The 27,270-nt window shown below is 37.4% G+C and overlaps 1 protein-coding gene across 1 annotated transcript; it reads left to right on the top strand.

Annotated features, from left to right (window-relative positions):
- The first annotated feature begins 192 nt into the window (after positions 1-192).
- Positions 193-27,270, top strand: LOC137400788 (uncharacterized). The gene is made up of 13 exons (XM_068087125.1): positions 193-388; positions 708-775; positions 6,658-7,059; positions 11,384-12,146; positions 12,719-12,874; positions 12,993-13,136; positions 13,817-13,981; positions 14,246-14,383; positions 14,882-14,953; positions 15,101-15,166; positions 15,982-16,143; positions 26,096-26,218; positions 27,029-27,270. Exons 1-13 carry the CDS (start codon positions 193-195, stop codon positions 27,148-27,150), a joined length of 2,577 nt encoding a protein of 858 aa, XP_067943226.1. The 3' UTR covers positions 27,151-27,270.

Genomic DNA, 27,270 nt, shown 5'->3' with positions numbered 1-27,270 from the left:
CCAGTCTCTACAGTGCCCCCTTTTGGGGCCGAGCTGGTGCCCCACGAGCCTACACCAAAAGTGTTTTCCCCCTAAACATACTTGGAACAAAGTTCGAAGGACGTTAGCCGGTGCATAGTCAAAAGCCTGCCTTGAAAGCGACAAGGTCTGCTTGCCTTATGCCTGCCCTTTTGGGTTCAACAGACACACCAGATGTCTGCCTCAGCAAATTCAGGAGTGTTTGGTCTCAGGAACCTTGCCTCTCGAGGCAAGGGTGGTTCTAAACTGATCATGGCACAGACTCTGGATGAACCCCACTCCACAAGCTACTTCCGAACTACTTCGAAAGCTAGAGGAGTGATCCATCCAGTTCCTGATCGATACTGGATGCACCAAAAACTCGGTGCAGGTATTAGACAAGCTTCCTTAAAGCACTAAGAACTTTCTCGAGGAGAGTGACAGTCACAGTCTCATAGGTGATGGGATCCAAATGCCATTCGACGAAATCGTATGCCTACTCATATGACTTTGGGATGTAACTGATTGGTGTATGACCGAGGAGGTCTTTGAGGTGAGCCACATCAGTAAAGATGCCGTCTTGGGGATGCCCTTCTTGGTGGCTCACCAGTGTGCTATAGAGTCCAAACTAGCTTCGATAGTGTGTGGTCTGCCTGCTGGCCATTAGAGAGATTACCATGTGACAAACACACTCTCTTGCCTACTCTGAGGTAGGAAGAACAACAAGACAACTCTGCTTGACCTAGTACTGGCCAGAGATGACAGCGACAGTAAGGAGGCTGGTCAAGAACTGTGAAATGTGGCAAGTAGCCAAACACAGAGGAACAAAGGCAACCAGTAGTAAGCAGAGGTTGTACGCTAGATGCTCTTGACAAAAGGTAGTCGTGTACCTGATGGAACCACTGCCAACAACGCCAACAAGATAACAAATGGATACTAGTGCTGACCAACCACTTTTCGTGATGGCATGACGCTTTGGCATTCGTGGAAGCCACGGCATCTGTGGTGGCTAGCGCCTTAGACAAGAGAGTCTTCCGTTACATAGGCCTGCCGAAACAGGTCTACACAGACCAAGGGGCACAGTTCGAGAGTTAGATAATGACCGTACTGTGCCAAATATGAGTATATACTATATACATATACGTATATATATAGTGGATATATATAGATATATATATATCTATATGTAGGAACTAAAAGCAGGTGAAAAAGCATATAAACAGAGAACTCTACCCTGAAAATCCAAAAGATAATTAGTGGATTATGAAATATTTGAAAAAAATTATTTCTTTTCTAGAAGAAATTACTTTCTTCTTAATATTTTTTGTCAAATATATCTATATGTATATAGATATATATACATACATATATATATATATATATATATATATATATATATATATATATATATATATATACTAGCCTAATGCCCGGTATTGTACGGGTATTAAAAAACAACTTATAAACAGTGGCAGGTAATGTAGTTGCCTGCCACTTGCCATTAGCCTGGCACAATGCCAATGGCTAATTTGAGTAAGCAAGTATTTGTATTGCTAAACTTACTAATAAGAGCTGTGAGAACAAGTTTTAGTGACGTTCCGCATAGCGGAGAGTCGCTATGCATATTTTAACCCAGATTACGACTCATATCACTCAATGAGTTCATTGTATCTCGCGTAATTTAAGGGGTTAGCTTATCGCCTGTTGAATGGAAGGTTTCGAGATCAAATCTTCTGCGATACAGATTTTTTATTGCTAATTACTAACCGCTATAGCTGGACAGACCAGACGACAGAAAAAAACTTGGAGATTTATGCATACGTGTATAATAATTATATAAATCTCAAAGTTTATATATATAATAATATAATTTATGCAGTATATTTATATATTATATTATAGTTATATAATAAATTTATATTATTATATTATATTTATATAATATATTTATATTATTACATTGTATTTATATAATATAATAGTATATTAAAAATTCCCCTGTCATACAGCTCACGACCAAAGTGATTGGAAAAAAGAAAGAGTACTGATGGTTGAGAAATGCAATGTTAGCAGTCAAATGGCACTGCAGTGCAATAGGATAACTGCAATGGTAGCTGTAATGTACTGGGTGTGGGTGTTATTATATACAACAAACAGCAATAATCAAAGGAAAAGATTATATGTTTATATCTCTCCCCCTGCAATAGGAGAAATGCAATATTAGAAGTAAAATGCACTGATATTATTAGAATAACCAATACTAATAATATAGTAATACAGTAATAATAGAAAACCAATGCACAATTTTGTTTACATTTCAAATTGTCATAGCTAACAATATCAAGAAGTTGTGATATTTATATAGATTTTTAGAAAATCTATTTAACAAAACTATTTAGAAAAAATAATAACAGTAACATATTGCCCATCATCGATGTTGTTAGTGTGACTATAAGACTTCAATAGTCATCCAAACTTATAATTAAATGCTGTAATAATCTCATAAGAATCGTAAGAAAAAAATATCATCGTCATTTCCTTTACTTTCACTGCTTTGGACATCAGTTAGAATATCAAAGTGTCCAAAATGTCCGTTACTTTGAAATCGGCAAAAAAACGATTATATTTCAGTACTTCTACGTTAATTACAGAAACATTCGGCAATTCGACAATGCTATAGACTGGTAAAATGTGCACGTTATTTTTTCGTGAAATGCGCAAGACTTAAGCATTCTATTCTCTGTCACTCGGCGCTTCGTTTGCTGGTCTTAATTTTGATAGAAAATAAGGCTTGGCAAGTTTTAATAACGATTTTTGGCCAAAATAATCTGTCTATTTGTGTATAATCCTATCAGATGGGTAAGTTTTAAGATATTGTCAACAATTTAAAAAGACTTGGTAACATATTTAAATAGGTTTTTATGTGTTTTGTATCGTTATTATGCTTAAATGACTCCATTGAAAAATGGTTAAATTTGTTGATGAGATTTCGGTACAAGGGTTGCGACGTTGTTCATGAATAATTTTCATCAGTTGTGTGCACATGCATTTATCATAAAACTCTCAAACATTCGCTTCGCTCATGTTTGGTCGTGGGATTAATATTACTATTATATTTATATATATTTATTTATATTTCTATATACAGTCAAACATGGATAACTCGAACTTCACGGGACCGAGCAAAAGTGTTCAAATTATCAGAGCGTTCAAGTTATCAGAGCACTGTCACAAGTCCATGTATTTACTTATTTATTAGTAGATACATGTACATATACAAACTATAATATAAATCAAAAGCACAAATGGTTTGTTTCAAATTAAATGCTTCTATTGTAAAGTTTAAAACGTTTTTATCAAAAAGTATAGAGATTTTTCTATTACTTGAGATTGGTTTGTTGTTTGAGGTGATGTCATTGCCAGGACGGTTTTTAGATTGACATTGGCAAAACTTGATCGTTGTTGAAATGCTCAAAAGAAAAGACATTTTTTTCTTTTGAGCGTTTTACCCACGATCAAGTTTGCCGAATTTTCTTGAAGTTTATGCAAAGATTACCTTACTTTACCTGGGATCTGTTAAGAGCAACACCCCGAGGCAGTTCAATTAGAAGTTTTACGAGGTTTTACGGTACATTGTATATCACTCACGCTTTTTGAATGGATACTTAATGAATGTACACACATATTCTGTGTTTAGGTCAAACGATGAATAGTTTTTGTAGCTAAGACAACGTATACGTTTAATTACAACAATTTTTAAGACGTTTTAAACATTCAACATTCCGACGTTGATTCAACACGGAATCAACGTCGGAAAACTATTCATCACGGGCTAGCCGGGTCACGCACTCAAGGATTTTCGCCACGCACATACAAAAACAAAAACAACATGCTGTTTTTGTTTTGTATGTGCGTGGTGAAAACCCTTGCACGTGACCCGGCTAGCCCGTGCTACTCATCGTATAGCAGTATAAATCAAATTTCACCAAACCTTTAGAAAAGCCGTTGACAAAAATATTTTGCCGATGGTGGTAATAACGACGCTTATGAATTACGAAAAAATGAGGTTTACCTCTATGGCTTTGAATAAAGTGATTTTCTAAAGCGATAACAACCGTTTCGGTAGCCGTTGGGCAAAAAAACAGTTCGAGTTAACAGTGTGGAGTGCGAGTTATCTATAGCAATTTATCATTACGTGGGAACGGACCAAAGAAACGGTTCGAATTAACCATGTGTTCGAGCTATCCGTGGGCGAGTTATCCATGTTTCACTGTATATATAAATACTATAGATAGAGCTGGTATTGTTACATGTGACACAATGTCGTTATGCATATTTTAACCGATGTAATGTGTATATTCACTATTATTGATTTTTATGCTCAATACAAGGCTTTGTCTAATGGGTAAACTCAATGCCTCCAGAACTTGAGGTGTGAAGATCGAATCCGCCATGATGTGGATTTTTTGTGAGTAAAACTTCATTGCTATAACGGGATAGATAGACACACACACTTATATACACTATATACTATATGAATGCCCGTTGTTGCCCGGCTAATAAAAAAGTCTTTGCACAGATAAAGGTGATAGTTTAATACAGGTGAAAGAGATAATTTATTTTTATTTTATATATAACGATAGTTACCATTTTAACTTTCAAACTTCATATTATGTAAAAAAAGTTGTGGGCAGTTCAAATAAGTTAAGAGAGAAAAATAAAACAACTGTAAAGGTTTTTAAACATTTTCAAACAACTGTAACTTTTCAATTTCATATATCATTAAAAGAGTGTTTTCCTGACACAAATTAAGAGAAAGAATAAAACAACTGTAAACGCGTGTAAGTGTGAATATGAAACACTTAGCGAGAAATGATTAAATAAAGTCTGTTTTTCTGCTTACTAAACACATAGGCCCACTCAAAGCAAAGTTTTAGTATGTATTTTACTAAACTAAACTTCAACTTTGTAATCGGTTAAACTTTTACCGCTTATCGGTTTTCAGATTTGCTTTTACTATAACTTCTAACGAATAACACTGAACTGAGATAGCGATATCGTATATCCCTTTTAGGCATTGTGGAAGGCGTTTTGGCGAATAGCATATCGGCATTTTCATTGTAATCAGTACACCGACTGCCAAATTTTAATTTCAAGAGACATTTTTGTTGCTATTGTATGGCGAGACAAATTCACTTTAACATGGAGACGATGAAAAACATTGTGTTCCATAGAGAGAGGCAAAAAAACTCTTATAGCAGGGGCATCATAACTTGTGGGCGCACTGTATTAATTAATCATTTAGCATGTACAGTCGCACAAATGATATACAGTATATGGAAAAAGCCCGGGTGTTATAAGGACGGCTTAGTCTTGTGGTTACGCGCGCTCGTTAGCAGGCTTTCAATCTCCATGTTGCGACTACCAATCCAGTACGAGGGTGATTTTTTGTTGCTAATACTTTATCGCTATAACTGGACAGACGAATGACGACAGATGACAAACTTTGACATTTATATATATAAACTAGTCGAATTCCCGGTGTTGCGCGGGTAATAAAACAATCACCCAATGAATTAGAGTAACTTACCCGGTAAGCCTGCAAAGGTAAGCTTACCTTTACTAAAAAACTACCATGCTTGCAACTGGTTATAATTGTTACGGTTACTCGTAACTGCCAACTGTGCTAGTTACTGACCTCCACGAGCTTCAAGTGGGATTATTTTACCGATGTAATGAATGCGCTAATAGCTTGGCTATCGAAGTGTAGTGGATTAGATCGCTGGTATGCCGAGTGGGAGGTTCCGAGATGCAACCATCTGCAGTGGAGATCTTTCATCCCTAGATTTTAATTGCTAGAACTTGACAGATGACAAATTTTGAAAACTATATATATGTGTCGATAGACGAGGAAGATATAGATAAAATAGCTTATTGAAGGAATAAGATCTCCAACGGTAGATTCATAGCTAATAATCAACTAATAATTTATCATTGTTGGTACTATATGTAGAAGCGCTGAAAATAGTTCTAACATAGTTTCTGTAGCTTTACGAGTGGTAGTGGCTTCGCCAAACCTGAAAGCATTGAACCTTCAGATGTGCATCTGTAATACAATCTCCACACTGGCTACTTTTAGCAAAAACCGTGTGCTTGGTTCATATCAGTGTTTTGGCTATTACAACCTTGAGGTGTCTGTACAGCAGACTATCACTACTAACAACTAAGTAGTGACAGACTATTACTACTAACAACTAAGTAGTGACAGACTATTACCACTAAAAACTACATGTAACTAGTGACAGACTATTACTACTAACAACGAAGTAGTGACAGACTATTACTGCTAACAACTAAGTAGTGACAGACTATTACTATTGACAACTAAGTGATTACAGACTATTATTACTAGCAAATATGGCTACTGACAACTAAGCAATTTTGCAATTTTTTAAAGGTTTATATTCAGTGCACCTTTAATGCTTTTGTGCTGACTCTGTATATCTAAAAATTCTTTTAAACAAACCTATATTTTAAATTTTTAACTAGATGCTTAGAAGCTGTGACCTATGGTGTGACCTGTGACCTGTGACCTATGGCCAGTCATGTTAATTCACAGACAATAATGACAAGCATTTTCGAGTGTCTTTATGTTTTTAGGTTCAGGAGAAGAGCAGCGTGAGTCGGTTGAATAGACGATTTGGCAGCTTGCTGATCATCTTGTGCTGCCTCAACCTAGTCCTCTGGTTTGCTCTGCTGGCGGCAGGTGCAATCAAATTTAACAAGCTCCAGCAAGAGACTAAAGTTCTCTCTAGTCGTTGTTCAACAAGGTGCAGTGCAGAGGATGCTCAACCTCAAGCAGTTGTTGACACTGAAGTTATTGATGAAATGATTAGCACGCAAGTGTCAGCCTTTGCAGATAAACTTAGAAATCACGGACAGCAACAGCAGGAGTTTGGAATGTTGGTTGAAGGAAAACTTGCAGCTCTCAAACAAGATGTAGATGAACTCTACAGAATTCACGAAAACTTTGGCCATTTCTGGAATATGATGCTAGACAAGGTACGTCATTTCAGACAAATGCCATTTTAAATACACTTAAAACTTTCAACGACTCGGCTGCCGGAAATCTTCTAATCTGGCTATGTCGTGGCCATGCTCAGAAGCTGTTTGCTTAGAATGGTGTAGTCATTATTTAAAAATGAAAATGGAGACGTTTGTAAAAAAACTGTCCTGCCGACTTTATGCCAACAAACAGGAAATGTGGCAAAAAACCAACAAGTGTCATTTGGCGTAGATATTGGCACTTGTTCAAACACTGTGACACTTTCAAGGGTTCAACAACCTTTCATCGAAAACTAAAAAGTGCATAAGTCTTATCATTATTCCAGCATGACCTTAGAATGACCTTAGATGCCTAATCTGTACTCCATACTCTCATATGGTGCAGAAAAACAGTAGAACTGAGAGCTGAGCAGTTTACTATACAACTCCAAATATTGTTATTATTAATTCAACATATTCAAGATTTTTATTTTTCTTTCTTACTTGTATTAATTGTATCATTGCTGAATCATTTTTTATTGTAATCGAAGCAAAACCGACTTAATTTAGCTATTACTTGCTAATTATTTCACTTTTCCATTTAAACACTTACAGTTTTTTCATTTTTTGTTAATTTTATTTGACCTGAACAAAAAATTTTTCTCATGATATGAAGTTTGAAAGTTACAGTTGCTTGACAAAATTTGAAAGCCTTTACAGTTGTTTGTATTTTCTCTCTTAATTTATTTCAACTACAAAAAACACCTTTCTTATGATATGTAGTTTGAAAGTTAGAATAGCAAATGTTGTTATATGGTGAACACAATTAAACTTTCTGTCTAAAGACTTTTTTATTACCCGGGCAATGTCGGGCATTTAACTAGTATGTATATAAATTTCAAAGTTTGTCTGTATATACTTCGATATGTCCAGCTATAGCTATTAGAATCTAGGAACTAAAAACCCGCACTTTGCAGGACATGAGCTCTCAAAGATTGCAACCACAGGTTTGCAATCCAACTGTTTAATCGCGAGTTTACAAAGGCTCTTGTGATTCACCGCTCTTGCTATATAATGTATACACGTTTTTCTCAATTGCGCACGCTAAATGATGTATTAATTGAATGGTATGAACTCTATTAACTCTATGAAACACGATGCTTTTGCATCCTCGCCGTCCTAGGGCTAGTTTGTTTCCGCAAAACGATATCAACAATAATTGCTCTCGAATTTAAAATTTGGTGATTGTATTTCAGTTCAGCGTCATCCTTATTGGTAAAAACGTGTTTGCAAACAGATAAGTGATAAAATTTTGATTAAAAAGTTACTGAAATGCATACTAAAACTTTCTTCACGTATGTTTTTAGTAAGCTAAATTCAGTTAAGTTAGATTTAGAGTATATGTTACACATCTGTCTTGAAGGTAATAACTCTGCACGTAGTACATTGTAGTGTTACAGCTTCTGGCAGATCATAACCAAAAAATGCACTAAAGTTATTGTAGGTAATTATAGTTACTAAGGTTAACATATTGTTTTGTTACTGCTTTTTGATGATGATGATTTTGATGACTTTCACTAGGCAGTGATTACATTAGATAATTACTATAGGTTTCTATACCACTCTATACGTCTATAGACTCTATACGATATTGTCGTCTTACAATGCCAACACTGTAGCGAACTAAAATCATATAATCGTTTACCAAATAATTTTTGATTGTAATCGTAGCAAAACAGACTATGTTTAGCCATTACTTGTTAATGATTGAACATTTATATTTAAGCACCTTTACAGCTTTATTTTTTCTTTTAATTTGTTTCAACAAAACACTTCTTTCATGATATGAAATTTAAAAGTTGCAGTTGTTTAAAAAAGTTTGAAAACTTTTACAGTTGTTTTCTTTTGTCTCTTAATTCATTGGAACTGCTCAAAAACACTTTTCCCATGATATGAAGTTTAAAAGTTAGAACGGTAAATGTTGTATGTGTTGAATAAAAATAAATTTTCTGTCCAAAGACTTTTTTATTATCCAAGCAATGCCAGGCATTTAGCTAGTATGTAGATGCATGTATATAGAAATATTGACAGGTCGATATATGGATCTGTAGATATATAGATCTGCAGATATGTAGAGGTGCCTATAGATGTATAGACACATAGATGTGTATATGTATAGATGTATAGGTGTATAGATATATAGATACACAGATTAAATCAGATTAATGGGTTTTCTGTTAGGTTGCAGACTGTATGAAATCCTGAAAGTCGCCCTTTTTAACCCTAATCGATAAGTTTTGCCCTTTTGTGTTGACACTTCAGACCCTCTCATGCTCTACAATGCAATATGTTATTAAAAATAGCAAGCATCCGACCACATTCAAAATTATTTGGTTGTATTGTGAATTTATTCCGATGCTGATGCTCTTCGTATGACAGTCTATCATGTAGCTGATAGCTGGTGTTGCTCTTTATTATAAACTAGTATCATATTAGCTTCATGTGTGACTATTTATTGCAGCTCTAGTTATGGTAGTTTACTAGGTGGTAATAGTAACGCAGTAACCCATCTAGGTATGAGTACTTTACTGTTAGCTAATCTATGACTTTTTATCTTGAATAATATTCTTTGGTCATTTTTTTCTAAATTTTAAGTTAAAAAAAACAATCTAACGTTAGAGATACAAAGGACATTTCTAATCTATATTTACACTTTAGTCTATACAATAATAATACAATGGCCGTTCATTTGTCCGTCTGTCCAAAGCCTTGTTCAGAAGTAAAAAGGAAGATTGTTTTAATTGAATATTGAACTTGTGACTTATGTCTTGGTATGCTACATGTAGTTGAGCAGTCTACCCTCTGCACCACTCAGCTGCCTTGATGTGTGGTGAATAATTGTGTAGTAATTTATTATACCTCTTGATTTTTTATAGCATAAAGGACTGCCACAGTACTAGTAGTACATGTAGTAATAATAGTTTATAAAAATGTGCATGTTTTGGACCCAAACATAATGAGACTAGTGATTTATTAATAGCAGCCGAAATTTGAGCTGCTGCGATGGTTGCTTCTAAAGAGATTTGGAGTCGTCTTCCATATTATGCCGTTTTATAATTTACCATGAATCAATTATATGAAATTGTGCAATGCCCTTAATCAATCAAACATGATATCTCCATTTTGTTGCCCAATATATTCTATTGAGTGCATTGTCTCTTTATGGTTTTATGTTATGTTTAAAACTACGGCCGTCTCAAACATACAAGGAATGTTCTAGGTGCCCTTTGTGGTAGTTCCTTTCCCCATATTCCTCCCTTCCTCTGTTTTAACCCCAAATCCCTTACTAGACCTTGTTTTGCCTATCTCCAATTTTTATTTGTCACAATGAAAAAGGGACGTTATAACAATACTGTACTATACCTGTCAGTTATACTGGCTTATCCAATCAGACACTTTGTTAAGCTACTTTTCTCTTTTAAGGAAATCTATAGGTTACTCTTTTGCACATTCCTGTGCATTAACAACTTGTTGGGAGGCGCAAGTAGGGTGGTTGCCGTGATTTGTACATTTCTTACATTGCTCTTCCTTCTGACCTTCCTGTATACTATCACAGATACAATGATGCCATTTCGAAATCAATATATACTTTACTGGCAATAGTTTAATTTCAAATACAAATGCTTTTCAAATTATGATATACAACAATAAAAAAAGTGCCAACATCTAGCCTCTAAAATCAAATAAATGGTTTGACATATCATATTTGAAATAATTTTCAAATTAATTTCCAACAATCATTGAAGAAACTTGGTAGCGCTGCACCACTGACAGTCTGACATGCATTTAAATGCTCTGACAAAGACCTCATCTGTCATGTATTTAAATGCTTTGACAAAGACCACTTCTGGCATGTATTTAAATGCTTTGACAAAGACCTCTTCTGACATGTATTTAAATGTTTTGACAGTGACCTCTTCTGACATGTATTTAGATGCTTTGACAAAGACCTCTTTGGACATGCATTTAAATGCTTTGACAAACACCTCTTCTGGTATGCATTTAAATGCTTTGACAAAGACCTCTTCTGACATGTATTTGAATGTTTTGACAGTGACTTCTTCTGACATGTATTTAAATGCTTTGGCAAAGACCTCTTCTTATATGTATTTAAATGCTTTGACAAAGACCTCTTCTGGCATGCATTTAAATGCTTTGACAAAGACCTCTTCTGACATGTATTTAAAGGATTTGACAGTGACCTCTTCTGACATGTATTTAAATGCTTTGACAGTGACCTCTTCACAACTAGTTTAATGAAATACCAATTTTTCATCCATAGGTTTTAAAGAAGGAGCAGTCAGTGCTCATAGTGAATTCAGAGTTAGAGCTTTCTGAAAAAGAAGAGGAATACGAAGCCATTCACTCTGAAGAGGGTTTGATCCATGACATAAAAAACTCATTGAAGCAATCACTTAGAAAGGAGGAACTTGCTCCAAGGAATTTTGGTTTTCCCCAGACAAAACAGACGGAAGAACCCGAGTTAGGACATATGCTGAAAAACCAAACTTTTGTTGATGGAGAAAACAATGGTACAACTTTTATGTCTTTCATTGAAGCCACAAACCTCACATTTCTAGATATGTCAAATATATCATCACTAGAAAGCGAGTTAAACATTTCTTCTACTGAAAAGATAATTGCTAAAATCGAAGGAGAGGCTTTGTATATGGAACATACGGAAGAAATAAAAGAATTTGGCAAAAAAGAATCGGTTACCATGACAACAGTTGTTGAAAAAGAACCAGTTGCTGAATACGATGAGTATGTGAGCCAGATAGAGAGACAACCTGCAATGCCTTTACAGAGGCTGATAACTCCTGTAAACCAGCAAAACTTGAGTGAAAAAAATGAGAGGTTTTTAGGCAGTGGAGAGTCAGATGAAATGTTTTCACATCATAGTGACTCTGACGAGATGGTCTTAGGCAGCGGTGAATCAGACGAGATCCAGGAAGAGCTTACAATAATTAGCCCTGAACAGCAAAATATGACCAAAAGGACTCTCTATGAGCTGCCATTACCAGAGCAAATCATCAATCTGTTAGGTATGACAGTCACTTTTGTCTCTAAGTGTGGGTGTTTTTGATTTCTCTAATTGTATTAATTGGGGTATGGTATTAGTGATCGTTGGGACTTGATAAATTTTATTAATTTGAAGCTATCCTCTATACGACACTTTATATCGATTAGAGGGCCTACAAGCGAATCCATTAACAACATTTTATTTTTCACATCAAGCGATTGAATATTATAACCTACAAACTATAAATATTGATAAAGATATCTAGCTTTGTTTCCAACATTGCGCAAAAAAGGATTTTTTTTGAAATAAAGCCTCTACTACCAGTTTTTATTGTATCATCGTGTGCCCCAACCTTTGCCCAAAATTTCCATGGTTTTACGATCGTGAGAGGTATGAAGTTGGAGCTCATATACCGCTGTATATGTGTACCTCCCCTTCTGGGGTGCACATATACTATATGGAGAGTCGAAAACTCTACATTAATAGTAAATCCAAAAGTTTCGTGAGTGTAAAAATACTCTTAAAAATTTTCAATTGTGTTGTCTAGGCCAAATTTTAATAGTTTCATAAAAAAAAGTGCAATTTGTGCTGTAGCATGCAGACAAGGCCCTAAAGGTGACCGCGGAGAGCAAGGTATTCATGGTCAGAATGGTCTGAAAGGAAGCAAAGGCTCTTCTGGATTGCAGGGTAAAAAAGGTCCTCCAGGTGTTAAAGGAGAAAATGGTGAACCAGGAATCATTGGCCTCAAAGGTGACTCACTCAATTGATTGGAGAAAATGTGTGTGAACAACCAATCAGAGCTACGAGTGTACTAGAAGGCTTTGCTCAGAGAGCACAGTGTGAATAGTAACTTGCGCTGCTTTTGCAGGGGAGCCAGGTCTGATTGGAGCAAATGGTCCACAAGGAATACAAGGGCCCTCGGGTGAAAAGGGAGAAACCGGTTCTACAGGGCCCAAAGGGGAACAAGGAACTAGAGGCTATACAGGAAATCCAGGACAAGTTGGAGTACCAGGTAAACAAAGGTGACCCTAAAGACATGAGATTTCAAAGCTTCCTTGAAACCAATTAGAGCATTAGAGAAAGTAGTGTAAGAGTCGGGAGGTCATGTGCAAGATGAGTGAGGTCTTTGCAGATAAATTTTGTGTTAAATAAAAAAAAGCGGTGTGAAAACTTTTGTTTAAGTTTTTAGGAGGCACCATTTAGGAGGTTTTACCATCTAGGAGGTTTTACCATTTAGGAAGTTGCACCATTTAGGAGATTGCACCATTTAGGAGATTGCACCATTTAGTAGGTTACACCATTTAGTAGGTTGCACCATTTAGGAGGTTGCACCATTTAGGAAGTTTCATCATTTAGGAGGTTGCACCATTTAGGAGGTTGTACCATTTAGGAGATTGCACCATTTAGAAGGTTGCACCATTTAGAAGGTTGCACCATTTAGTAGATTGCATTATTTAGGAGGTTGCACCATTTAGTAGGTTGCACCATTTAGGAAGTTGAACCATTTAGTAGGTTGCATCATTTAGTAGGCTGCACCATTTAGTAGGTTGCATCATTTAGTAGGTTGCACCATTTAGGAGGTTGCACCATTTAGTGGCAAAGAACCTTTTTAGAGATTCACAGCTTGCTTATAAAGGAACTCAGCAGTAGAAATAAATCACTCATCTTTAGCTGTACAATTTTTCTTCTTAGGTGCACCTGGAACATCTGGACTCAAAGGAGAGCAAGGTTTGCAAGGGCCTCTAGGCCCCCCAGGAAAACCTGGTAAAGATGGTGCAGAGGTCATAATTCCTGACCTTTTTCCGCCAGACATCATCGGTTCGATTCTGAACACCACCTTGATGGCTGTTGAGAGAGGTTGGATGTTTTCCATAAAGTTTATTTTTATGACAAGAGATTATCTATTTTCTCCAACCTAGTCTAGTTTGTCTTGTAAGATAAACGAGTAGACGAGGTAGGAAATTTGTGTGTGTGTGCGTGCGTGCGCGCGTGTGTGTGTGTCAGTAGGGTAGTTGTTTTTTGGCCTCTCATCTACTTGTTCAGCTGGTTTGCTCTCAGCAAGAAACTAACAAATGGTGTCACACATTGTTGATTAATCTATTTCTGGGAAATTTAAAACAGGCGGCTTGAAGGGACCTTCTGGAACAGATGGAATTCCAGGCGTCAATGGCGTTAATGGAATTGATGGGACACCCGGAAGAGATGGCTTACCTGGAACTGATGGTATACCTGGTGTTCCGGGCAAAGATGGACAAGCGGGTAAAGAAAGAGACAGAAAAGACTTTGAAGAGTAGACTTTTGCAAGTTTTTGTTTTTGTATTTTTTGTTTGCAGTGGCCAGAAATTACAAACATGTCACCAGCTGCCACTGAGGATACATGTCACCAGCTGCCACTGGGGATACATGAGCACCACTGCTGTTCAAAGCCAAAAATAGGGAAAAATTCTTGTTACTTTTCAAGATTACCAACTTCACTGATCACCAAACTGAAAGCCAGTTTTTTAAGTTTAGTGGTAATAAACTTGGTCAACCTGTAAATAGAATTGTTACCAATAAAACTGTTCCTGCTCTGGTAGTTCTGAGTTGTTTACCACTAAAACCATTCTCACTCATATTAGCTGTTTACCACCAACCACAATGCTCTTGCTAGAAAACACTTACAATCTGCTGGTGATTAACCATAGCATAAATTTATACTCAGTTTTGGCAAAAAAAACTTCTAAACTTCTCCAGTGTTTTGTCTGTTTGTCTAAACAGGTGCTGATGGAGCTGATGGTACCCCAGGAGTCGATGGCTTGCCTGGCTCAAATGGAATCGATTGTGTTGAAGGTAATAAGTGAATGCAGTGGTATTACATAGGCAGTAAAACGCATTGTTACATCTCTCATTTGTTGCTAACGTAGTAGAACTTTCCATAAAGTTTAATTAAAACGTTATGTAAGCGTGTAAATTAGCAATTGACTTTATATTTTCTAGATGCCAAATCTAGAGCAGCTTTTGATTTCTTGTCTAAAGTCAAGAAATTAGCGGAATTGCGACAAGGTCAGTGTAAACTAAAACGGTTGTTTCCTCAAACTGTATTTATGAAGAACTGCCTGCATTTTGCAGAGCAGGACTGCATGCTGCATAAATGAACATATGTTGCAGATTGACGGTATGCAACAGGCTTTGACTGTATGCTACAGGCTTTGACAATATGCTACAGGCTTTGACTGTATGCTCCTGGTTTTGACTGTTAGCTATACACAATAACTGTAAGCTGCAGACTTTGACTCTATGCTACAGGCTTTGACTGTAAGCTATACATAATAAGTAATAACTGTAAGCTACAGGCTTTGACTGTATGCTACAGGTTTTGACTGTGAGCTACAGTTCATGACTCTTAAACACTTGCTGTTACTGTAAACCAATGACTGTGGCTGCAGGCCACCACTGTAGGCTGCAAAAATGTGTTGATATGCCACAGACTGTGACATTATGTTGCAGATGAACTGTCTGTGTTGACTTTCATCATTGTCAGTCGGTTTCCCAATTATTTATTTAATCATAGTTTTGAAAAGAACCCTAATGAATGGTTGTAGAACCTCATGTTCTGGCTGTAAAACAGAATATCAGTTTGTAAAAGTTGACCTACAAAATTTTTCGTCCATCAAGTAGAAAGGAAAGTTCAGTAAAAAAAAGTAGACTAAAAAACTATGAAATGGATTTGGAAAACTAAAATATTTCCAGTTTGTGTGACAAGTACAAAACACCAATAAAAATGACTTTACAAACCAAGTAAAAGTAATATATCTCACCCATTTTTTTACAAATTAGCACTCACCTTAATGTTACACATCTCCCTCATTTCTTCACAGATTCAACTGCTAGCTTTGAATATGGTGAAAAAGTCTACACTTATCATGACAAAAACAAAATGAACTGGCAGCAAGCTCTGACGTACTGCCAAGAAAAGGATGGTGATTTGTTGGCTCTCCCAGGAGATAATGACCAAGTTCGCAACCAGATTTCTACTAAATGTTTGTATATGTTCAATTACTAACAAGATCATTGACCAACTGATGTTTGTCTGTTATAAGTGTTTGCTTGAGTGTCACTACTGATTGGCCAATGCATATGTAAAAAATGTTATGGCACCACTGGCAGGCTAGCGTAAGGTGACAGGTGTGATCCTTACTATTTTTAACCCCGCAGTACTCAAACAGTAAACATTAAAAAAGTTATTCAATGTTTCACTTCAACTCCCATCAGTTTGTACTAATATTTTTTGTATAAAAACACAAATTGTATATTCATATTATAACACTAGTTTACACTATAGAATTATTACACTAGCTATTGTGTTGTTTTCAGCTTGATAGCTCTGGTGTGCTCAACAAGTTTCTTCAAATTGAGAGGGAACTAAATAGAAATGGCCTCGAGTCATATGACTCATTGTAGCCTAATCAAATTCGGCATCATTTTGTAACTAATAAATGACTTTTTCTGGACTAAGTAAAGGCCGTATACACTATCCCTCAAATTAACGTTTAACTGTGCGATGGACTACAACGATTAACTATTTTTACGTCATCACCGACGATAAGGTGTACACACTATAAGCGATTAGCTGTAGGTGATCGCTAACCAACAACCAATTAGAAATTACAAAATTGCATTGGTGATATCACAGGTCCTTTTGTTATCTTTTAATTATCTGATTATGTAATTGATCACGAGCGCAGTTCTTGCCATGCTTGCGAATATGAATTGACATCAATCTTCACAACTGTTGAGATTGGATCACATGCAGTCATAGATATATAAACCTAGATTGGCCAATAATAGCTATTCCTACCCGTTGCCTTGTCAGACTTAAATAGCGTGACGTAACGTCATTGTATTGTACCTCACGCTTGACTGCACTGCTGGTAACAATGAAGCTTATGAGGAGAATTTGACAAAATTACATTTATTTTCACATAAAAACCTTCCTGGATACATAATCCAGTAAACTAAAGCAATTATGTGATAATATCTGATAACCACCTTAGATTAAAACTATAAAAGCTATGAATTGTTGCACACATTTATTTGCCTTTATTTGGGGGCTTTATTTGCCACCCTCTCCTATTCCTATTCTCTCTTTTTCCCTTCTCACTTCTTCTTTGAAGAAGGGGAAAGGAGAGAAGGGAGAAAGGAAATGGGGGGCAAATAGCTCACCCACTCAAAGAGCCAGACCCTGGCTAGGTAAATAGACTAATACCATGCTGAACTAAACATGACTAAATATGATGAGTATGCAAGTATGTCTTAAGTCAAAAATGAGACAGAATGATTATTTTACAGCTGGCTATGTAGCTGGCTAGGTCAACAAAGCTGAAATGTAGTGATTGTATCACTAGCATCGTAGATGTTACCAACTATGATGTCAACCAAGCAACAAATTCCCTAATCACAGTTAAGAATCGTGGTGGCTTGACTTTGTCTTCGCCTGTGGTGATTGAGGTTTGCAACCACAGTGAGAAAGCGACGAGAGTGTTGCTTAGTAGTGCTGGATTGGTGAAAAACTTTCCCAGGCTAGCACTAAGTGCTGCCATGGAGAAGTTGCAGAGGTTCAACATCATGCTGTTGTTTAAAGGTTGACTTGCAATAAAATTCACATTACAGTTATTTGGTATTAAAAGATTCACCATGTCTTACTCTGTTGTGTTGTAGGTGCCAAATATGTGGAAATGTGATTACAAGCTCTTAAAATTTAAAAAACGAACAGTTAATCGCAACCACACGAGACCGCCGTAGTTTGGATTCGCTTTCTCAAACGGCTCAAATAGGACGTAGTTGTTACAAGATGGTTTCTGTTTACACTTTCATGCAACCTCATTCGTCAAAATATTTTTATAAATATACTTCACGCATTCAATAAAACTATGTCTATTGTTCTTACGCGTCTGTTTTATCGTCATTGTAATGCTGTCACTTTTAGCACTGATATCTTATAACTTACCGTAAAACATCGTTAAACTTTTTAACCTTAGCTCGAAGGAGTACATATCATTGTCTGATAATCATGACGAGCCTTTTGGTCACTTGTGATAATCGAAAAATGCTGCAAAAATTATTTTCGAAATATTGGGTCAAGCGATCAGATGACGACTTGACGATTTAATAATGCCGAAACAAAACTGTAAAGTAGCGAGCGTCTATATTTGATACAGGGTATTCGGTAAAACCCGAAGTGTTTGTCATAAACTAGTGCTACAATAAGTTTTATATTTAGCTTTTTATTGGCTTTTAAATTCACGCGAGAACATCACGTGACAAGACGATAACCAAACTGTAATGTCTACGTCATCGAAATAAAGAGATTCCAATCTACGGCGACTTTTCGTTTTTGAGCTTTTAAATGCTTGTAATCATCTTTCCTTGTATTTGGCACCTACAACACAACAGAGTAAAACATGGTGAATATTTTGATACCAAATAACTGTAATGTGAATTTTGTTGCAAGTCAACCTTTAAGCTACAAAGAACGATCCACCTCAATACTATTGAGGCATTTACAACGAGGGCATCCTGAGGAATTTAAAAGCGCATCTAAGAACCTTCAATCCAGCAAATTTATTTTATTTTTAGTTTTTTTCATTAATACCAGAAGTTTTAGGAAAGTGATGGATTTTTGTTTTCCACTATGCTGGGTTATCTATTTCTATATTTGTAAAGTATTTCTTAACTAATCTCTTGTTGATTATAATTGCAGTTGAAAATAAAATTTGTAATAAAAACACTAGCCAAATCATGCCATTAATCTATCACCCATTGAATAGCATTGATCCACCAATGTCTAGCCATAAATTGTAAATTGCATCTATAAACCAAGCCACAAAATATAATGATTGGTGTGATAAGGGTTTCTTCTATCTCAGTTTATTGACGTAACAACATTAGGCTGTAATAGAACTATCTCTTAACCTTAAATGAATAAAAAATCGTGCTGACCCGGTCCGACCCGATCTTGGCCCTCATTGCTGACTCCGCGTCTGGTCCAACCCTGCATTCCTTGGTCTTGTTCTAGCTCTAGCTAAGAAAGCCGTTGGTCCCATTTCCCTGATCAGATCAAAACTTCACAGGCTCATCATATTTTGTCATGTTTAGTTCAACATGATATTAGTCTATTCACCTAGCCAGGGTCTGGATCTTTGAGTGGGTGGACCCTCTCTTTTCTCCCTTCTCTCTTTTTTCCTTCTCACTTCTTCTTTGGAGAAAGGGAAAAGAGAGAATGGTGGCAAGGAGAGGGTGGCAAATAAAGCCCTGATGGCTCATGACTTGTTCGCAACAATTCATAACTTTTATAGTTTTAATCTAAGGTGGTTATCAGATATTATCACAGAACTGCTTTTGTTTACTGGATTATGTATCCAAGAAGGTTTTTATGTGAAAATAAATGTGATTTTTTCACCTTATCCCCATTAGCTCCGCAGCGCAGTCAAGCATGAGGTACAATACAATGAAGTTACGTCATGCTATTTATGTCTGACAGACTTTTTCCCTATTGGCCAATCTAGGTATATATATATCTATAGATGCAGTCAACAAACAGTCAAGCAAGATGCTAACAGTTGCAATCATCAGTGTCAAAGATCAACATGTTGAAAGTCCATTGCATCGTCGCTAGCTACGATTACGTGTGCTGCTCATCGCAAAATGACGTCATAGCAATCCATCATTGCGGTCAATCGCACCACTAATCGTCGATTTGAGCAATAGTGTGTACGAGCCTTTAAGGTTTTTTACTCATATGCATATTATGATAAGACAACTCTACAAACATGTTACCACATATATGTCACACAGGGTACTGTGAAGTTCATCGGTTAGTGTTAGAATGAGAATTTACCATTCTCTCTACTTTGTGTGAATGTAAAATGCCTTTGCACCGAGGCCTATTTGTTTTGGATTTTTGAAAACAATCTTACCATAGACTGTAATGCTTCTACCAATGATAGCTTTGTATAAATATCAAGTTATGATGCCACAATACAGAAGTGGCACAATAATTCACTTGTAGTGTTGGCTCACTATTGACAGTCTTGATATATCTTTATGGTGCAATATGATCAAAGAGACTATTGTGTTGGAAGCCAGCTGACCCTGCATTCTGGCCAGCTCTCTGAGACGACTCAACTCGTTTTGTCCAGCCCAACTAGGCCAAGCTACAAAGAACAATGGCACTGGCCCAGCGCTTGGTAAAGAAAGGCGGAGCTTACAATGCCAGAGTTACCTATATGAGGAGAGGTCGCATAAGAGATAAGCAGAGCATTTTTGCCCTTCTTCTTGAAGGCCTATATTGATTACATACTTTAAAGCACTCCTGCACCATCTTGAGGAGGTCTGCCAGAGGCTTCTGAGAGCAGGGCTGAAGCTAAAAATGCGAACTGTCTCGCCTAAAGTTTGGTACCTGGACCACATCATCAGCAAAGACAGAGTGTCTACCAACTCGGTGATGGTGGTGAGGGTGTGGCCTGCACCTCGTACAATACAAAACTGCAAAGATTCTTTGCTACGATTGGTTATTAGCATCTTCTACTTAGTTCATTTACTAGTTCACTACTGTAGCCCGGCCATTGCATAAGCTGACGGCCAGGAGAATGCCCTCGAAAGGGTTCAACAAAGAGCTGGCAGCTGTTGAGCACCTCAAAAGCAGCATCATTAGTGTACCTGTTTTGGGATACCCCAATCCAAAAGAGGCAATGCTGCAGGTCACAGTATAGTCCGACTACAGGTTATGGACCTGTGGCGGTCACCACTAACAAAAGTGAGGTGCCTGCAGAACAGCATGAGATGGGAGGCAAAGAGCTTGTGATTCTGCACAAAATGCGAGTTTTTCTCTCACAATCTGGGCAGATGGAGTACTGGAAGCACAGGTGACTCCCTAAAACCACTGGTGGTGATGCTCAGTATCTTTGCCAGCCTTACAAGAGTTTGCTATATAGCAGACACATTCTGACTTACTCTGGTTTTGGAAAGGCAACGAGCTGCCTCCAACTTACATAGTACTTGACTAGCCTGACGGTAACCATTAAAAGGCTAGTCAAGAGCTGTGAGGTGTATCAGGACGCTAAACACGGTGTAACCAAGACGGTTGTTGGAAAGTGCTTCCTACCACTTGAGGAGAAACTGACAGGTTTTGGTGCTCTCAGAACCTTTCACCAGGTGACAGGATGCTCTGGTTTACAAGACGCCATAGCAAAACGGCAAACACATACAATGAAATTGCATTCTGCTACCTGGAGTTGCCAAAACAAATACACACAGACTAGGAAGCTCAGTTCGAGAGTCAGCTAATGGCCAAACTCTGCTAGCTTCAGCAAATTGACAAGACACAAACCACCCCTTAACCCCCAAGCCAAAGGGATGGTGAAAAATAAAAACCTGTGGCTGAGAGAATCACTCAAGGTCCTCTATTAACAAGGGGCCAGGGCAAATGGAACCCATTCCTCCTCTAGCTAATAAGGGTGTACAGAAGCACACCTCTCTCCACAACCAGACGGCAAACGTTCCCATGCTGAGCCATCAGCTAAGGCTGCTAAGGTGTGCACAGACAAGCTCAAAAGGGGATCTGGCAGAAGGACAGAGATAAGCCATTCCTGTACGCTCCCCACTAGCTGGGTATAGCTGCCCAACAAGTGATGGAGAGAAAAAACAACCTGAAACTGTTAGCCAAGTTCATACAGCTGTACCTCCATCTAAAGCGAAAACCAGCTAAAGCTTTTTCACCCATGTCTGGAGAAGTTGCTCAAGACGTCTAGGCCTTGGTTACCTTGAAACCTAGGAGATGGCCTAATAAGATGGGAACTTGACTAGTCTGCCGAAAAAAAAACAGTCAAGAAGCTGGAGATTATCTGGGTAACTCCTAAGTCCCCAGAGTTTCTAGGCTCACCCACACAAAATAAGATAAGAGATGAAAGAGATCGAGGGTCCAAAATTTTTTTTTGGATGTCAGTACCAAAGAGCCGCCAAGAGAAAAATACAACTGACCCATCATGACTCTATCCAAGCTAACCCAAAATCTGGTCCAGCACAGTCCAAGGTCATCAAGGGCCACTGAAAAGCCTGTATCGGTATGAAAATGTGTATGTCAGTCAGTCAAGAGTGAGTGCAAAATTACGGTGGAGTGATACACTGAAGGTTGAAACAAAAAAAAGGTGTGATCAAACTTCCTCTATGGTTTTCACACCACTATTTCACAAAAATTTGCACGCACAAAACCTTATCAAGACTTTACAAAACTTTCAATATTAGTTGGCTAAAGATAACCTGGATACCTTGTTACAGGAGCTGTTGAATCAACTGAATACCTTTACAAATGCCGGAATTACGTTTAACCCTATCAAGCAGGATGGAGAAACCAAAACTAAGAAACGCCAAAAAAGTTGAGGGTGCTATAAAGTGGCAGAAAACTCAATCCAGCCCTGGCCAGCTCAGATCAAGCATATAAAAGACGATTTGGACAAAGTTTTACCAACAAAGCTGACCAGCCAATCAACACTCTTGACATTGTATGACAATTTCGACTGACTAGAGGCGATGCTGGCAGAACCACTTGCCTTGAATGAAAGTGGCAAGCAGATTCTTCCCTAACTACCACTGCACCAGTCGCTGCTATGGCAGAGGCAGGGTGAGTATTTGTAGTGAAAATCAAGCCAGCCGGTAAAAAGCCAGAGCCTCTTTCACCGATCCAGACCTCTCTCAGCCACGACAATGAAGCTGGAGTTGCTTCACTTTACCGGCAAACCAGAGCCTATCAAATCAAACTGTCTGCACCATCTGGCATTATGCCATCTGGCACCGGCTGCAGAAACAATGAATGAAATAGTGGCTGCGCTGAAAGATTGAAAGGATCCGTGCAAAATCTGTCGGTTTACTACCGACAGCCGGTTTAACACCGGCAGCCGATGGAGCAGCAGCTGGTGTTCACTCACCAGCAGAAGCTGGTGCGGTTTGCCACCATCACATGTTGCATCATTATGTGATGCAATATTTTGCCATTTTTGTCTACTCTTGTGCGTGGCAACACATATCCCGGGACCAAGGGCAACAACATCAAAGACACCACAAAACTAAGAATACCGAGCTAGTCGTTTATCTGGTAGACCAGTCGAAGTAGAGTCAATTCTTGGCTGACCAGGGCTGGTGACCAAGGGTACCCTCAACCCTCACTCAAACTACAGGAGACCGGCTCTTGCAGAGCCAGCAAGACAGCAAGACAGCCTCGATAGTGGACAAGCCTTAAGAGAGGCGGCCCTCATCTATGGCATTTCAGCCTGGACCCAGAAACTGTTGAGCGTGTAGAACGCTTGTTGAATTGGTGGGTTGCCAACAGGCCTGCCAGATCATGGGAAAGTGCAATTAAAAAAGAGCCTGGTAGCTTCGCTAAAATGGAGACGCTTAGGTAGATGTGACCTAAACTATGCTAGATATAGCTGCCAATAGCGTTATCAATCCCATTGACTGAGGACTGCAGATGTAAGCAATCAGCCAGTTGAAACAAAAAGGCTGGCAGCGCTGAGCCTAGCTGGCTCTCTCACTTGAGCTCTAATTGGAGAACAGAGTGTGTTGGTGAGAGCCAGCCAGCCTTATCCAGACCAGCGTTCTGGGATGGCTCATCTAGCCTCTGGTTGAATGGGCCAAGCTACAAAAACCAAGGAAGGTAGGAAGGAGAAAAGAAGCAGAACTTACATTGCCAGAGTAAAACTTTGTAATTGTAAAATTTGTATTAACTACCACCTCTAATAGAACGCTACTAAAGGGAATGGCTGAAAAATAAAGCGCTACCCTTAAATTGAATGCCACGTCTATTAGACCGCCACTTTGACATTCATAATGTTTGATCTTTACAAACCCATAATAGGAAGTGATCAGTAAAAAAATGTCCACAAATTGGTGCTAATAATAATTTGGTCACACCAAAAACAACTAAATCTTTTGTTGTTGCTGTAGTGGTTGCCAAGGTTTTAGTGACGGCGTTTAGTCTGAAAAAATAGATTGTCACAATCATCAGAACTACACTCTGATTCAAAGTCACCAAGGCCTAAATCTCATCAATAGTCTTCAGATTTGTCTATAAAGTGGGGTACAGTCTCATCTGAAGACTTTAAAAAATTTTGATGAACGGTGAGAATACACATCAGGATCATCGTACGAGCGCCATAGCAGCTTTTGTTATGGCATATTGAAGTCCATTCTCTAACTTCTTTTCTTTAAACCTTTGAAAGCAACACCATCCAAAAAGTAATAGCTGTAAACTTATAATATGTTTGACTCAAAGTAGTTGGAGGTATACTTCAACATATATAAAAAACTGTTTAGCAAAAATGTTCAAGCCAACGCTATTAATGTTGCTATGCCCAATAGAGAGAGAGCAAATAATAGGCAACATTATCATTGCTTCAGCCCCATTAAAGGGTTAAATGTGTTTTCCTAAAATTCTGATCAGTTACTCAAAAAATAAAGCTCTGCTGGCTACTAAGACATCACCTCTAATAGAACGTCACTATAAGAGAAGAGTGGAAAAATAGAGAAGCAGAGCGCCTTTGCACCACCTCTGTATGTGTGCATCATTGTATATTTTTTTATACAAGTATTGTGTACATACATGTATTGACTACTAGTGTGCAGTTATTCCGAGATTGGTGTGGTGCCATAATGGTGTCTTTCAGGCTTCCTTTACACTACATTGTTCGAGTACACTGATTGTGTTAAACATGACATGATGATAGTAATTGTATCTAGTCAGGAGTTTTTCCTATCTTTGAGGAAATTTGCATTCAAATTGCATAAACGATTGAACAAAATCAACAATGAGACTTCTAAATCTTTTAAAAGAAAGACAACTCTTGCTATATCATTACAAAACACTGCACTCATAGTCCAAACGTTTTACAATGCTTAAATTGCCCATGAAGGATTCTAAGTTCTATAAGTTTGTTTTAAGGACTGTTTTTATTTATCATTTACATGTATATAGTAACATTCTATACAAACTTCCTATGAACATACAGTTCTGCTGAAATATGTTTATAACTTGGTAGTCCAGTTAGGCTTTTCTCCAGAACTTACCATATTTTGTTTACATTTTCCTGTAGTTTCAATAGAGTTATTCATACCAGTATTTAATAAGGTACATGTATATTGACAACCAACTAATTCTATTTCACAAGTCTTTTTATCTTTGTAAAATTGCAGTCGATTTCTTTCACAGTCATTCCGTTCTGTAACTTTAGTTGTTTGTAAAGAAAGTTGTCACCATACAACTTTCGATGTGTATGCAAACAGTTTATGCAGTTGTATAGCTTCACTTCCAGCACTTGCTATTTTAAAGGAGTGAATTGTTTGATCTAGACAGAGTATGTGTCGTATATATAACACAACAGTTTGTAAAATTTTTTATCAAAAGAGATCAGGAGATTTAGATCACAGTGGCTGGCTACTATTAATATTGTACTCACTTTTTCACATCCGTAGTTTTTTGTAACAAGCGAAGTCCTTGTGAATTTCAGTTTTTATTTGAAGCATTGTTCTTCCTTATATACCTTCAATTAGTGTAACTATGTAGCTTATACTTGAGTATAGTTTAAAGCAGTGACACGTTGAATATAAACATAACTTGGAACAATTAAAAGCATCATTAAAATGTTACCGAACATAACAGGATGTTTTATAATGATGCTGGGCAGTCTACAGCTAAAGTCATAACACTCTTGTTGTAAAATTAACACTGTAGGCCCTATAAGTCACCAAATCATTTTTTTACCTGTCATCTTCCCTCGATCACTTGTTTTGCAACCTGTCACTTGTTCCCTATGACTTGTCATTATCTGCATACAAATATCAAAAGAACTGAAAACCTAGACTGTTATGAAAAACCTTTGATCTTCAAATGCAATGCATAATGTTTGGTTGATGAATAACAGCTGCAAACTGTGATGTTAGTTTCAGGATTAAACAAACCATTTTGGGTGGGAGGAAAGAGAAGTTCTAGTGGTGATTTTGAGTGGGCAAGTGGTGACAAAGTTTCACAAGCGCTGTGGGGACCAGGAGAGCCAAACAACTCAGGTAAGCCTGAATCTATAGCTATAGAGTAGCGAGTCTCTGTAGTAGAGAATGGCGATAATGCCCAACAACATAATGCCAGCTCCAAACCTCTCCCGGTAAGTAAAGAGTAAGGAGAACTGAATTGGAGTTTTCAGAATACCTTTATGAACATCGATAGTAAAGACAGTTATTTATAGGGGACTAGCAAACAATTATAGGGAACAAAGGGACATTTATAGGGGACTAAGGAATATTTATGGGGTATGAATCACAAAAAACTATATAGCTATACTTCAATAATCCACAAGAGAAATGACTTAAGAAATTTACTTAATTTGTTTAGATTTTTCAGTAAATGATGCTGATCCCTGACACAACTAGTAGATGATACTGATCACTGAGACAACTAGTAAATGATACTGATCACTGAGACAACTAGTAAATGATAGTGATCACTGTCACAACTAGTAAATAATATTGATCACTGACACAACTAGTTAATGATACTGATCTCTGACACAACAAGTTGATGATACTGATTACTGAGACAACTAGTAAATGATACTGATCACTGACACAACTAGTAAATCATATTGGTCACTGACAGAACTAGTTAATGATACTGATCACTGACACAATTAGTGAATGATACTAATGACTGACACAACTAGTAAATAATACTGATCACTGAGACAACTAGTGAATGATACTAATGACTGACACAACTAGTAAATAATACTGATCCTTGACGCAACTAGTAAATGATAGAGATGTTGCTCTGCTCCTGTTTTATCAATGTGTCTCAATGCAAACAAGTTTGATTATTTTCAGGTGATGTAGAGGACTGTGCGCAGCTAAGGAATGATTTCAAACTTAATGATATTGTATGTACATTACAACTACCTTTTGTATGCATGTGTCTAAATCCTCTTTTTGCTTTTGAGGCCTTATAGTTTGATACTGACACTACCACTTTCATAAGTTCCTATATTTAAGCGCTTTATTGGAATGATTTGCTCTTTTCAGCTCTACTGTTTGCTTTTCTCTGCTAGTATTTTCATATAGAAATAGAT

This window comes from Watersipora subatra, chromosome 7 (assembly GCF_963576615.1).
Source record: "Watersipora subatra chromosome 7, tzWatSuba1.1, whole genome shotgun sequence".
Classification (NCBI taxonomy): domain Eukaryota; kingdom Metazoa; phylum Bryozoa; class Gymnolaemata; order Cheilostomatida; family Watersiporidae; genus Watersipora; species Watersipora subatra.
The sequence above is the reverse complement of the archived record's forward strand: the minus strand, read 5'-3'. Positions and strand labels throughout refer to the sequence as shown.

Coding starts and splice junctions, on each gene's coding strand:
- LOC137400788 (XM_068087125.1), top strand. CDS start 193: ATGTCTGCCTCAGCAAATTCAGGAGTGTTTGGTCTCAGGAACCTTGCC. Junction 776..6,657: donor ATGACAGCGACAGTAAGGAG/GCTGGTCAAGAA, acceptor TTATGTTTTTAG/GTTCAGGAGAAGAGCAGCGT. Junction 13,982..14,245: donor CTTGATGGCTGTTGAGAGAG/GTTGGATGTTTT, acceptor AATTTAAAACAG/GCGGCTTGAAGGGACCTTCT.